This window comes from Lacerta agilis, chromosome 2, assembly GCF_009819535.1.
Source record: "Lacerta agilis isolate rLacAgi1 chromosome 2, rLacAgi1.pri, whole genome shotgun sequence".
Taxonomy (NCBI): domain Eukaryota; kingdom Metazoa; phylum Chordata; class Lepidosauria; order Squamata; family Lacertidae; genus Lacerta; species Lacerta agilis.
In genome coordinates, this window is record NC_046313.1 from 10720279 (window position 1) to 10735941 (window position 15663).

Genomic DNA, 15663 nt, shown 5'->3' on the forward strand with positions numbered 1-15663 from the left:
TAATCTGAGAATCCAAAGAGTGTTCTGAGTCAGATAGGTCTTCCCGGTACCCCCTGTCAGTTTTACAGCCTTCTTTTAGGCCAATGGGAAACAATAACCCTTCACTCTCAAAACGATGCAAGAGTGAGTAACCCGAGGCAGAGGGTGGGGGGGACAAATGGCCTGGAGACTCAGGGATTTCAAAGTGAGAACCGGTTTTTTGGGATTGTGAGATAAGGGGAACAAGGAACACACATACACACCATGTCAATCTTTTGGCGTGAAACCAAACATGACTCACACCATTAACGTTATGGCTAACCCAACCAATATCAACATTTCTCCTGTGGAGCACAGTAATAAGCACATTTTCATGGATGCATTTGGGTGGAGGGGAAAGGAGGGTGGATATGTACAACTATGGACGGACAGAGGACCCTGGCCACTTTAGCTTTTCACTGCTTCCCGCTCTTTGTTTTCGGCGTCTTCTGGGTACGCGTGCCAGGTCAGTCTCTCTTCATAAAACGCTATCACAATTTGAGGGCACTTGACGTTGGCTTCTTTCGCTAGAACCAGGTCAGCCTCATCCGTGTCTTTCCTGAAGAGGTAAGCGAGGACAACAAGAGAAGGACTCGTCACTAGTTGACCACACACAGTCACACCCCACTCACCACCAATTGATTGGTACATGGGGGGAAAGGGAAGCTGGGCTCATGTAACCTGCCTGAAGGAAGCAACACCAGAGTGGGAGAAAACATATATTTAAGCTGTCAATTAACTGGGAAAAGGAGGAAGGCAGCTATTGTAACCCCAGTGGTGTGTGTGTCAGTCACATACATTAATTGTCAATTAAGGGACTTTTTTTCAGTGAAGAAGCAATTTATAAATAAAATATACATATGCGATACTTACAACAGGCTGCAAGTGTTGACGGGCATAATCAATAAATGAATCAACTAAATATTTAGTTGATTAATGGGAGCAATTTTAAATCAATGAGAATGAATAAAAACCATACTTGTTTTACATTTCAAAGTGATTCGGTCCTGGTATCTTTTACAAAAAGGAAGAAAAGTAGGGGGGGAGGAGGAAGAAAAAGAAAAAAATGGGAGGGTGGCCTTTTCTATTGATTAGGTTGCTGTTTTTATTATGTATTTTGTGGTTTTATATCTTGATTTTATTCTGTGAACTGTCCTGAGACCCCCGGGTATAGGGCAGTATATAAATTCTAATTAAAAATTAATAATAGTAATAATAATAATAATAATAATAATAATAACTTTTGTTCATAAATGGTTAACTTAAATTTCCTCCAATATCACAATGAATTGATCAAGGCATAGGTGGTTTATCAACTTAAAAAAAAAAAAAGATTGACAACTCTCATTATATACTACTTAGTGTCCTGGTCAGCAACTGGCTTTCTGGAGGGAGCAAGGGATGCCTGCCAACCATTTATTTTATATTTTATAAATGCAATTCCCAAGTAAATGGGTACAGGATTGCAACCTTAATTCAATAGAATTCGTTTAAATGCCAGATAGCAAACACATTTCATTAATGACCACTGAATGATGTCAGTTGCAAAGGTAAGATTTAAAAGAGATCCAACGCAGAGTACAGATTAATTAAAATCAATGTAGTTAAACTTCACAATCTGTTTCTGCAGTATTTTGCAATAGAAATTATTCCCACTGCCTAAAAAGAGATTAGTTCTTTTGAAGTAATTAATTTACCCAATGATAGCAAATGTGATCCAGGGGGTGATTTGGCTGTGTACCTATAAGGCCAAAGCCTTGGACAAGCCATATTCCCTTAACCTCAGCTTCCATTTGTAAAACAGCAATCACAGCAAAATAGTTCACAGGGTTGAATGGCGCTGAACACTGTAAACAACTCTTGCACATTCAAAACAGTCTACAAAATATCATCGTGCAAAGCATTTGTCTCATTGAACAGATTCCTTGCTCTACAGAATTCAAGTGAGCTGAAAATTTCAAGCTTGGATATTCATCAGCTATTAATCATTGCCTTCCTTGGATCCATCACCTGGGACCAAGCTACCATTGGACGTGGGCATCATATAAATGACTTTTTTTTTTTTAAAACAGTGATTGTTCCACACAGGTGATTTACCAAAGGTGAAGTTATCCAGTTTGGGACTGTAGCCCTTGCTGGGTATGGGAGTGTATTTCTGCGACCAAGAGGTGCGAGAAAATACCCCTGGTACCCAGGGCGTTTGGTCTCGTAGTAGAATGAACCAGGGAGAGGTGAAGCTACCAATTCTTCTCCCCTTGTTCCTTGTCTCTGTGATCCCTCCAGCCCCCTCCTCCAAGGCGCTGTGTGCAGCTGGCTCCCCTCCCCCACTCCGTCTCAGCAGGCACCATCCATCTCAACCCCGCCAGCTTCAGAGACAGCAAAGCAGGACAAGGGCTTATTATCTCTGCTGCATTGCAACAGGGGAGGACCCAGTATCGAAATCTTGGGAGGCTGGGGCTGGGGGGTGGCGGAGGGGAGTTGAGGAGCAAGAGGCAGCTCCCTTGAACACAGCTGTGCTATAACCTCTGCCAGGCAGATAAGCCAGACTCCCAGCTCTTTGTTTCGGCTGCTGGTGGAGGAGGGGCTGCTGCATATGCAGCATGGCCATCTCTCTCTCTCTCTCTTTCTCTCTCTCTCTCTCTGCCCAGAGAGGCTTCCAGCTGAGATAAGCCCAGGAGCAAAAACAAGAGGCAAGTCAAAACCTTTCCAGAAGGATTTCCTGTGCTCTCTACTATTTCTTCTTCTTTTGGGGGGGAGGGCGGAGGGGGGGGGGCCCGGAGATGTGGAGGGAACGGGCTTGTGTATCTTGCAAAGCATGATATGCAAGCTCCAGGTGTACAGCATTTTGCAAAGCAGGGGGGAAACAAAGCCTTAGCAGAGAAGGAATGAAGTGTCCTTGGGCCATTTCGCCACAGCACCTCACCCTAGACTATTCTAGCAATTTATTGGCTGCTTTAAGAAGGGCCGCCGAGAGCAGAAAAACCAGACAACAGGGTCAATATTAAAGAAAAAGAAGCACACTCACCATTTCATTAGGAACATTAAATCGCCGCAAGAGTCTGTGGCTCCAATGATCTTTTCCGGCTCCAATCCTCTTTCAAAGCCCCTGGCAATATCGGTGCTCTGGTAGAAAGAAAGACAGAGAAAGAGAAAGACAGTTACAAAAACAATTCTTTCCTCCTCCTGTTCTTTGGCCATTTGTTAATCTCCCTCAACCATGAGGCAGAGGGGCTTCAAAGGGCACCAAGAATCAGGTGATAAACAGATGTGGTACATGGCTTGATGATAATTAGCAGATGAGGGAAGAGGCCTTAGCATCTTTTTTTCTTCTCTCTTTTCTTTGATATATCTTCTTTATGAAATGTTTGGGGAGAGGGGGAAAGGGGAAAGAAACCTAAAAGGAGGGGGGAGGGAGGGAGAAAGGTAGAGGAGAAATAAAGAGTCGCCATTAAAATGGGCTAGCAAAGCGATGGATAGATCTAGGGAATTAAGTCATCTTGCCTTTGCAGCTGCTGCAGCAGCAGTAGCAGCAGCCATTCGTGATTTCCAAGGCTCCCCATCCCTGCTACGCCTCCCCCGCTCCAGAGCGCACCACCTCTACGGGCTCTCACACGGTCCTTGAGGTCTTTGTGCCGGTGCCGTCAATGGGTGTGTCCCATTCATGCAGTTGGGGCGCTTTTTTTGGTTTGTTTTTTTTGTTTGCAAGGAGAGAGCTTAAACCGCCGGGGCCCCAGACAAGGGTCGGTCAGCTCCCTCTGCACATACCATCTGAAGGCTGGTAACAGCGCTCAGTTGCTGCAAGCCTGGAGCGAGCGTGTTCTCCCTGCTTTGCAGCAGCACCGCCACACGCTATTCTGCGGGAGATCCACACATTTGTTGCCCACACATACTGTCTAGTAGATGCGGCTACGCAGACCAAGCAGTTAACAAAGAGGCAGGCAGCTTGACTTTCTCGAGGAAATAAAAGCAATTGCCAAATGATGAGGAAGAAGGGAAAATGTTTTTTTTAAAAAATCTCTCTGTGTGGGTGTGTATGGGGGAGAATACAGACTGAATACAGACGGCAACTCTAGGGGACCTTGGGGGAACTAATGAATCCACAAATCATGTAATATAATAAAATACAACTCTTCATTTCTCAGCTTCTTCATACTGCATAAGAAATTTAGACTAAACTCCTGGTTTAGGACAGTTTGGACTAACAATCACCTCTGGCTTTAGTAAAGAACACATTAAATTGAACTCATAACAGGGCCAGAAAAAGATAATGTCTGTGTGGAAAATTGTAGCATATGAGGGGGGCCCCTATTCCCTCCCCCCAAAAAAATTGGAGAGGGGGGGCTTAGTCAAAACTGGCCACTAAGATTATTGAGCCCTTACAACAAATATCTAACTCAGCAGGTATGTATATGGGCATTAAAAAAAAAAAAACTTCTTACTCCCCAAAGTGCTGATGGCCATCATAGATCTATAGCTGTTACAACTCCCAACAGCCTGGTAGAAAAGGATAACTGCTTTAAATGAAAGATTTGTTGCGGAAAGAGAATCTCTTGTGCGAACAGTAATTGGATAGTGTGCTAGCCAAAACAAACAAGCAAACGTGTTCTCTTTTTGAACTACTGAGTCTCCAGTAGCTATTGTTATTTGCTGTGATCTCTAAAACAGTCACAAGTGTTAGCAAGACCCTAGCAGATGGCTCAATATAAGGGCCAAAGCTACACATGGCTTTAAGAAGAGGAGAATGTTGTTGTTGTTGTTGTTGCTGTGTGTGTGTGTGAGAGAGAGAGAGAGAGAGAGAGAGAGATTTCGACCCAAAGGGCATGTGCAAAGGGGAGGTGCTGAAGCCCCCCTTGTCCCCATGCCCCTTTTGTGCTTTAAAATCACATGCCCACCCACCTTACATATGACTGGAGGAGACCCATGGAGGAGACACAGGTTGCATGCCACCATTACACATAGTTTTGCCTTGGATTACCAACTAATTCAAAAAGCAGTCTGGGCTGGAACAAGTGCTCAGTGCTGTCTCACTCTGCCTTACCAATCAGCCTAGCTGCACATGGAGATTTGTTTATTTATTTTTTAATCTAAGTTTTACTTAAGAGAAGACATACTGAAATTAATGGACCTAACCTAGACATGTTCACTAATACCAATGAGTGTACTTCAAGTAAAACTTAGCTGACTACCAACCCATCTCTATTAAATCTCCCTCACCACAGAAAGTTTCATACACTTTATTTATTTATTTAAATACAGTGTTTTATCCTCCCTTCAGTAGAACTCCTAGGGTGGATTGCAAGAAAATGAGAAAAACAAAAACCGTTAACAACAAATATAAAAACAACAACAATCCAATAGTGCAACTAATCTTTGAGCACACTGCTGAAAATGTGAGCAGCCAGGAACGCACAACAGTCTTAATCTGAGATACAGGATCTCTTATATGACACATAGACACAGACCCATCTTTTTCACAGGCCTCCCTGTGTTCCTCTCCCTTAAAGAGCACCACAGGCTCTAGTGTAGAGACTAGAATCAACGCTGAATCATCAGTGCACTGAGCTTTGGTAACCAAAGCACATACCAAGAGAGAATAATGCTGTAGCGCTGCAAACTTCCTCTCTTGAAAAAAATCACATCTTTTGATGTGGTTTCAGTGGCTAGGTCAGACTGATATGGGTTTTTCACAGGATGCATTTTATATGTGATTATTTAAAACATTTTAAATATATATGTTTAGTTGTCAGCCACCCTAAGCTCTGGAATGGGGCTAGATCAGGGGTCAGCAAACTTCTTCAGCAGGGGGACGGTCCACTGTCCCTCAGACCATGTGGGGGGCCGGACTATATTTTGAAAAAATAAATAAATGAACGAATTCCTATGCCCCACAAATAACCCAGAGATGCATTTTAAATAAAAGCACACATTCTACTCATGTAAAAACACCAGGCAGGCCCCACAATTCACCCAGAGATGCATTTTAAATAAAAGGACACATTCTACTCATGTAGATTCTACACGCTGATTCCCGGACTGTCTGCGGGCCACATTTAGAAGGCGATTGGGCCGCATCTGGCCCCTGGGCCTTAGTTTGGGGACCCCTGGGCTAGATGGATGTTTGAATGCCTTTCCAGCTCCTCGCTTGCTCATCACATTTATATCCTGCAGCTCCTGTTAGGAGTTCAATGCCATCTCACTTTATCCTCAAAATTCTGAGAGGTAAGTACAGGGGTGGCCAACTCCCAAGAGACTGCGATCTACTCACAGTTAAAAACTGGCAGTGATCCACCCCCTTTTTTGGGATTCAGGTCAAAGTTGTTGAGCTTTTTTCAGGAAGAAGGTAAAATGTTGAGCTTTTTTAGGGGGCCCACAGTTGTTCAAGCTTCTTTGTGGGGACCCAGGGATCTACCGCAGACGTCCAGTGATCTTCTGGTAGATCACGATCTACCTGTTGGACACGCCTGGACTAAGAGAAGCAGAGTAACTTGCTCAAGGTCATCTAGTGAGCCTGTGGTCCAAATCCCATGCTTCATCCATTACTACACCATACTGGCTTCCAAAGAAGGGAGCACTGTGAATAGAGCTTCTAGCCTCTTCCAAGGCTAGACATGACGCTTAACCATGATTAAACATAACAAATGGCCTCAGCCTTTCTATCTGGGTTCTCATCAGCTGCAAACTAAAATGTGAAAGCATGACTTAAAAGCAAGATTGCTAATCGCAGTCACGACGTCTATGGTTTCATCCCTGTCTGCGCAGGCCACTACACCAGAGAGATAGAAATGCCGAGTAGACATACCGCAAGTCAAAAAGCAGATCTTTTCCAAACTAATATTTACAGTCTTCCCCTTTCTATCTGTGACTCAGCCTCCACCTGCACCTGCCTGGACTTTGGCTCAACCATAGGCGCCAACTCCTAGGGGCCATGGAGGCTTCGGCTCCCACAATAAAATAATTGAGGGGGCTGACTCCTCCAGTTGATGGGCATTCCCATTCAAATGGTGTGTGTGCACTGTGTTATGTGATCAATTATGCAGGGTAGGGCTTACCTGGGCCCCCACAATATTTACTCAAGTTGACACCCCTGGGCTCAACCATCAACAGCCTGTGCCTACAATTTGTGACTGTCTGATACATCTGCCCCAGCAGTCCAGCAGTGAGCTCGGAAAACATCTGCTCCAGCCCATGACCTAGAGCTGAAAAATTATCAACAGAGGGATCAGAGCTATTCCTTCTTAAACGGTACAAAAGCATCACTGTAGTGAAACAAGGAGACCAGGGAGCTTGTTGACATGGAGGTGAGCAAGTATATGCATGAACGTCTGCAAACCCAGCTCTTAAAAAACCTAACTTTATCTAGCTGTTAAGAGATAGCAAAGAAAGGCTACAACAGAGCCTCATGCTAAGAGGTGGGGAACCTGTGGCCTTCCAAGTGTTGCTGGACTACAACTCCCATCACCCTGAAGGCAGGAGCTGATGCAGTCCAACAACATCTGGAGGACCAGAGGCTCCACATCCCTGCAAAATGCAGTGGCAGCTCATAAACTCCATTCTGGAGCAGAAGCCATCTGAAGTGTCCAACAGGATGGGGAAAGGGAAATGAAAGAAGTTACCATTTAGTGCCTGCTTCAAAAGAAGCCACAGGATTGCAGACAAAGGAATAGTACTCTAGTGGGTTCCAACTTTTCTCTCACTCATTCCACACCTTGTGAAACAAATCCTGTGTTTTGTTGGGGATGGGAAAGAACAGCATGGGAGGGCTGTTGCTAGTAGACTTTGAACATGACAATGACCACTCTCATCTCTTTGGAATGATGAATCAGTGTCACTTGAGGTACTGTCGAGGTGGCTAAGATGCCTGGAGCCACAGATCCTTGATGAAACTTCACCCTGCTCCTAGAATGGAGTTTACCAAAGCCATCACAGACTCAGGGAAGCTGGAAGGTGCTCAGTAGCAGGCACCTGGCATTCTCTACTAATTTCCTGTTTGCTTGCAACTCCCAACTAAACATTCCATAAGTATATTTAGAATTTTCCCTGTACCTCATTTAGCAGGTGCTTCAAAAAATGAAAGGTGCCTGTAGCATTTCAAGATAACCCACTTCCCTTCAAATTCCTATGTCTCTTGCTAATTTTTTGCACAATTAATATTTCCCCATTCCTGCCTCTCTCAGCAAACAAGGAAAGAGCAACCATGTGTGTCCCTAGATGGCACATGAGCACTGATTCAGTTTATGGGTCTTAGCACCTCTGTGGTTGTGGGTGAAGGCGGCCGATAATATGCTACAGCCGCAGGAAGAAGAGTAGCAGAAATAACCCATTAACATTTATAAAGAAAGCATGCCTGGGAGGGAAAAAAACAGGGGTGTGAGGGAGAGGCCTGAATTACAGGGAATACTAGATGCCACTGTTTAGGGTACATTGGTCTACAAACTTGGGGAAGGGTACTTGGGTGGGTAGTACTAGGAATTGGAAGTGAAACACCTGAACAGGAGGTGAAAAGCTGAGAATTGCCCAGAAGTTGTCAAGGAGGAATGCCCTTGGCTCATCTGCCTGCCAATGGTACAATGCTAACTTGTATGATGTTGCTTTGCCCTTTGTTAGGCAAAACAGAGCAGGGTCAAAGAGCATCTGGGGCTCCTGAAGAAGGCAGGTGAGACAAAGGACACAATTGAAAGCTGCGGAGGAACAGTCCCTCTTTCCTCCTATGCACACTGTCCGGGCAGCTCAGCACAGCTAACTGCTGCTTGAGTCCAGGCCGGGTACGCTGGAGAAAACTTGAGCAGTGTGGGCAAGTGGGAAAGTGAAACCTTGGATGGTGAATCCATGGTTTGGACACACACACACACACACACACACACACACACACACCCTCTACCTGCCTGCCACCATTCTCTCTCCTCCTGGGTGCCATTGTTGCTGATGTTGGTGCTGCCGTGCTGCCAGGCAAATTGCCTCTGTCAGGAGGGTAGCACAAGTCTGGTTTGTACCTTGGAATGTAGTCTGTCCTCTGTTCTGAATAGGGTTGCCCAAGGAAGACAGACAGGAAGCAATACTGCAACAGAGCGTGACAGTCAATCACTGTCCTTTAACTCATCACCACACATTCAGTACCAACGCATTGAAGTGGCAGCAGAATCTGCCCAAGCCAGTCCTCACTTGAGTAGAGACAATATGTAAGGACGCAGCAGAGCCTCCTCCTACCAATATCCAATCCACACTAGCCAGGCTCCTTTGAACATGTCCCACATTTTTCCCCTTTGGGGAAGAAAATGCCAAGGAAATCATCACCACTGTTCCCCTCTCTTGGCAGTGGTAAGAATAGCTGCAGTTGGCTTGTGCATTTAACAAAGATACCACCATTGTGATGCCCCCCCCACTTGCTATGATAAATGTTACCAGAGCAACAGAACCTCATAATCCCCACATTGGCTACCAAAATGTCACTCACTGCCCATTAACATGAGGTCTACAAAGATGGTGGTCTGCTCAGTGGTGGACTCTTTGCTGGTCCACAGGTCCCAGCACCTGAGCTCTCTGACTGCTGAGGCAGACCCTGCTCAAAAGCCGAGACTGTCATTTGACTGTATGCTTTAAATCTTAACTGCTGACAGGATTCTAAACTGTGGTTACCACTAGCTACGGTAAAGTGTTATGTCTGCAACTGGCCCTAATGGACAAGTCCTAAAAACCTGAGGCACTATGTCCAAGGGGAATCGTGGCATGTTAAAATGCTGGAGGAGACAGGATGTTTCGGCAGGAACCAAACCACTCATTTTCACAGTGGACAGTTTTACTTCTCAAACTTTAAGGAGAATACATAATGGGTTATAAAACTGTAATCCAAACGCACTAAGGATAACCTGCTGGATATGAAATATACGACCTTATTACCCCTTATGATTTCATTAAGGACCGACAGTAGCAGTGCAGGTTTGAATCTCTAGTGACTTAGCCATAATTTTGTACAGACACAGCTGTAAAGGGCAGGGCATTTCTTCAAATAAGGTTATAAAAAAATAACGAACACACAGAACTGCAGAAGATTTTTCTCCTCCAGGAAAGGAAAGACAAGACATAAAATGCCACTCAACAGATCCTCATTTATACCAAATTTCATATGTTCACATTCCCCTATAAAGATGTTTTAATAACCCATGTTCTCATGTCTCCTCATGCATTGGCTAGTGAATTCGGCAAATTTAAAAATGAAGGGGAGAAATGCTATTAAGCTTTAACCAACCAAGGTGATACATTTGACCTTCACAGTATTTCCAATACCTGTAACTTAGTCAGCAAGAGCATTGTCTTTACAACATCATATATAGAGCGGTGTGTGCTTTGTCATTTGAAGGCCCCATTGTGCAAGCATGGAGCAGGGCACAGAAACCAGCATCCTTAGAACCTTAGATTAATGTAAGACTGCAAAGATAAACCAGAAAGTAAAGTGTGTGGAGAATTCCTCGTGAAATCTCAGAAGTGGGAAGAATGGAGGGAGCAGAATTTCAGTGCCCCACATTGGGTCATTTGCAGAATTAATTATGTGGAAAATAAACTGGTATTGTGTACACAGGACATAGGTTGTACACTGAGCTACATGAGTGGAAAGCAGCTCACACAGCCAGTCTTTCCCCACCCTCCTGCATGTTCGAAAAGCATCTCTAGAGAGTCAGGGGAACCTATCAAATATTGTGAGCTGTGTTTTATGCAGTAGGGGGGACAAACTGCAATTCCCCCCTCCCACCACAGCCCCGTAAGACACAGCCCACAACATCTGATACGTCCCTCTGACATTTTGGAGAAGCTTTCCACATTGTACAGATGACTGCCCAGAGGAAGAAGGGAAAGACCAGTTGCAGAAGCAGAGCTTTGGATGCAACCCATAGAATTTTGATTCCTCTCAGCAGAGCACACACAGGCCTGATCATACTGAGGCAGCTTGCGTTTTCTAAGTGAATTGTAAGAATTTATCCTTCAAATTCTTTTTGGCTTGCGTGCCTCGCGAAAATCATACTGTATAAGGGTTTGAAATATGGAGTAATGACTCCTAGTAAAGATATGACGGGCTTTATCTTGCCTATCTCAAAAGAGGCTTTTCTCTGAACATAACTTTGCAACATTCACCTAAAGTTTCATCCAGATCATAGCTACCCACACTCTCTGTACACTAAGCTAGAATTATGGAAGTAGGAGAAAGAAAACGTAGCCTTTTCTCTCCCTATTACAGTATCAATAGATTGTCTGGTCCACATTAGCCTTGTATTCATTACAGCCTGCAGTACAAACTGCAGCAAATGACCAGCACAAACTAGAAGGACCAACATGTATGGACTGATGAATGTGGCCAGAAAGCACATCTGTGACCATTCAAAGCCACCATCTGGCCTGCCCTTATATCCACAGCATTTACTCTCTTTCTTTGCCAAGATTTTCCAGACACATATACTGCAGCACTCAGAATTTCAACTTTCAGTTGTAAAACTGTGACTCAATCTGCTTGTTGCATCCGTACTTGGAAAGAACTCTCAGTTGCTTAGAGAGGTGTATTATGTCCTCCCCTCCATAACTGTAATTGAAATATCTAATATTTTTGTAGAAAGCCCAATGCGGCTAACACAAAATTAAAAGCAGTAATAGCAAAAAATATCAAAACAATTCCATAAAACTATGAAGATTCTATTAATTCATCACAAGTTAAACAATACATGATAATCAAAACAAAATCGAAAATTCTTTCTAGTAGCACCTTAGAGACCAACTGAGTTTGTTCCTGGTATGAGCTTTCGTGTGCATGCACACTTCTTCAGATACCAGATACATGATAATTCAGATACATGATAATATTTCAATAACAAACTACCTAACAAAGTATCAGCATAACACCAAGTAATCTTGAAATATTATTCTCCTGTGACCCTTTCAAACAGGGGTAAGCAACCTTTTTCAGCAGTGGGCCGGTCCACCGTGCCTCAGACCATGTGGTGGGCTGGACTATCTATCTATCTATCTATCTATCTATCTATCTATCTATCTATCTATCTATCTTTAAAATGAACGAATTTCTATGACCCACAAATAACCCAGAGATGCATTTTAAATAAAAGGACACATTCTACTCATGTAAAAACATGCTGATTCCCAGACCGTCCGCGAGCTGGAATGAGAAAGTGATTGGGCCGCATCCAGCCCACAGGCCTTAGGTTGCCTACCCCTGCTAGTCTCAAAGGTAACAATGACCTTTGACTGTAAGGACACAGCATTTGTGAAAGATCCATTCTACCTCACGCAGTGCAGGGTCTGGCTTCAGAATTCATATGGGGCTAACTTCAGAACAAGCTTTCCTTTCCTTACCTGCTGTGGCACATCTGCTCTGAGCACCCTGCTGTTTCAGCAGCAGAGGTTAGCCATTTGGGCAGTACATTCTTAGCAGGTGATTCCTGAACCATGGGTCTTGAAATTGCTTCTCCCCCCCCCTGTTTTTTTTATGTTAAGGCTACTCCTTCCAAAGAAAAGTGACAGAAAATTCAGCAAAACACAATCACAAAAAATAGGCTGTTCCCATATATACACACATAACTCTCTACTTTGATTTGTGGGCTTGTTTACTGTCACAGAAAAGTGCATTAAAAAGGATTTTGCTTTAGCCAGGCGTTCAAACAGTAAATTGCATTTCTTCCAATCTTAATCTGCTCTAGATAGTACTGTGAGGCTCCCTGCTTGATTGTTAATCTTTATTATATTTTAAAGGCCATAATTATTTTAGCGATTCTTTTCTTTACAATGAGTGGTGGCAATTAGCTCATCCCGTTTTACAGGGTAGTTTTCCCTGAGAGGGGTATGAAAATTGGCACAATGAAGCACAGCCAACCTGAGGTTTTGCTCTGGGGAGGCACCAGCTCAACTCTTTGTTTTTTAAACTTAAAATCCTAAGGTTTTTTAGGATGCAATTTTAAACTACCAAGTCGAGTGCCACCAGCATACACACATACATCCAGTGCTGGAAAGTGGTTATCACTGAGATGGGGCAAACCTCTGGAAGTGAAAAATGCCAAGGCGAAAAGCTCACCTCTCTCTTCTTTTTGGCTTTGATGTCCTCAGTATTGTTGGCAAGGCTCGACTTCCGCTTGGCACTCTCTGATTTCTCCCGAGGCTTGTTCTCACCTTCCTTCATTTTTTTGTATTTTTTCATAAACTCAGAAATCAGTTCAGGGCAGTCAAGGTTCTTCTCAGGTTCCCAAGTATTATGCTCCCTGATATAATAAAAGAAGGACAACAATGGGGGACAAAATAACTAACAGAAAAAGGTGAAAAAGTTCCCATTTAGTGATCACAGACATCAATTAAGAACTGAGTGAAGAATTACACTGCACAAGAAAATATGTGTATGGAGAAGAAAAACTATTCCGGGTTTTTAGGGAAGACTGGACACTTAGAAAACCAATTCAGTAGACCTGATCTTCATGATGGATTACTCAGAGTAAGATTTGTTTGAATTTCTGAGTACTTAAACAGAATTCCGTGGCAATTTGGGATTGGTTTCAGCTACAGTGGGAAGAATTCTAAGCACAACATTGCCCTGGTTTCTAAAAATCCAGTGCAGCTGCTTAAGAAATTGTCATTCTTCCCTGCCACCTTGATCCTTGCACAGGGCTGTTTCTGAAAAAATCAGTTTCTAACACCTTGCATTTGAAACATCTTACCAGCCCTGGTTCTAGGAGATTTCCCCAAATTTGAGAGATTTCCCCAAATTTACATTAGGAACAACATTAGCAGCATTTAGAGATATTTGTAATAAAGGAATTAATCACACAGTCACTTACATACAGGGAGGCTTCCTATACATAGCTGTCAACTTTCCCTTTTTTTGTGGAAAATTCCCTTATTCCAGTGCCGTTTCTCATTGCAAAAAAAAGGGAAAGTTGACAGCTATGGCCGTTTCCCAATGCAAAAAAGGAAGGTTGACAGCTCTGTTCCTATATACCATAGCTGCAAGAATGCCTACAATGCAAGGGATTTATTCCTGAGAATATAGCCTTGTCTTGTATACAAGCTGTTCTAAGAACAGTACCAGAGATACTAACTGAACACAGATTAAATAGGAACAGTTTAATCATATCATTATTAGGTTCAACTAAATAGCACAAGGCACTGAGCAAACATTCACATTTCTAAGAGCCCTGTCTCAGGCTTGACGTTTAAACAAAACAAAAAGGGGAAAGTTGGCTGGTAATAGAGGAAAAGGTCACTTTAGACTAACTGGCTTAATTTGTGTCCAGTATATGAGATTACAGGTTGCAGCAAAAGCATACTGAAACACGGAAGCAATGGTTATGATTCCACACAATGCTCAACCACAGTTTAGTGCTATGTGGCTGACTCTCCACAAGCCCAAACAAAGTGTCAGCCTCTCAAGTCCCCACGTCTTCTTCAGCCAGAAGAAAGACCTTCGGCAAGTTTAGTTTTGCTTTCAAAGGATCTCAGTTTAGTGTTGCGTACAAACCAGGGATCCAAGTTTAAAGCAATTCTTAGTTAAACAAGCCCATACTTTGAAGCTGGCTTTGTTTAGCAATGAACCACTGTGAGCTGCAAGCCAGGATTCCTGGTTCATATGTAATGCTAAGCCAAGGTTCTTTGACAGTGAAGCTAAACTAAACAGAAGTCCTTCTCCCAGCCCCACATAAGGAAAAAGAAGGCAGAAGCACATGAGCAGAACACTTTGCTCAGGTTCAGAGGGGCTCGTCCATATAGCACTAAATAACAGTTTAGCATTACGTGTGAGCTGGATCTAAGGCTATTTTCCTTGGAAATTATTTACTTTTATATTTTCAAACTGAGCATGGTCTAAGGGACACAGAATCATTTTGAACAACTGAATCACCACAAGCCCAAAGAGTGTTCTTTTTTGATGTGGTGCTGATGAAGAAATACCCTCTCAAATGCTGCACAGCAGGGTAATGTGTCAGTGTCTGCTTGATAACTTGCCTTCCCAGAAATCAGGTAGTGTGCATCCATTTAAACACCGTGGCCTCAAATCTGGACTCTTACATAATGAATCACGGCTGTCCTTCATGGAACCGTAAAACCGGCTGCCAGAACCCAGGACAAATACCCAGGGTACATATACATACAAACACATATATCCACAAAAATCCTTTTTAGAGCAGTTCTTTTGTACTGGGACTGATGAGAAGGGCTGTGCTTTAAAAAAATATGAAATCAATCAAAATGACATACTAAGTTAACTTTAACTCTGCACCCTGGGTAAATTATGCATTTTGCATATATTTGCTTTGTATAAATCTATTTCAATTCTGATAATTGTGGAGAGGGCCAAAGTATGCTGAAGCTACCGATTTGGTTCCTGGACATTCTTCTCAGCTCATCTCGGTGTTTGACATTCAACAACCTTTGCTCACAACTTTCAAGCTTATCTTAATAGCCTTAACAGCTAGAAAGTTGTATTTTTGAAAAATCAAAATCAAAAATCAAAGCAGAGATGTTCGGGATGCTGAAATTTCACACCCAGCACCAAATTCTGTGCTTGGACAACACAGCCCTGAAGGGAGGGGAAGAGGATTAACGTTCCTTTTCCAAAGCAGCAGTTTAAAGCAATCCACAGAAGGTCCACAAGAGTATTTGATCAAA

At 43.2% G+C, this 15663-nt stretch overlaps 1 protein-coding gene across 2 annotated transcripts in view; it reads right to left on the minus strand.

The window, feature by feature from the left end:
* Positions 1 to 339: 339 nt before the first annotated feature.
* Positions 340 to 15663, minus strand: part of CBX5 (chromobox 5) — a 43452-nt gene continuing 28128 nt past the window's right edge. For both annotated transcript variants that reach the window (XM_033138572.1, XM_033138571.1), the window contains exons 3-5: positions 13085 to 13268; positions 3044 to 3141; positions 340 to 577 (exon numbers count right to left, since the gene is read on the minus strand). In XM_033138572.1, coding sequence (XP_032994463.1) covers positions 427 to 577; positions 3044 to 3141; positions 13085 to 13268 — 433 coding nt within the window. In that variant the 3' untranslated portion in view covers positions 340 to 426. The remainder of the gene's footprint in view (positions 578 to 3043; positions 3142 to 13084; positions 13269 to 15663) is intronic.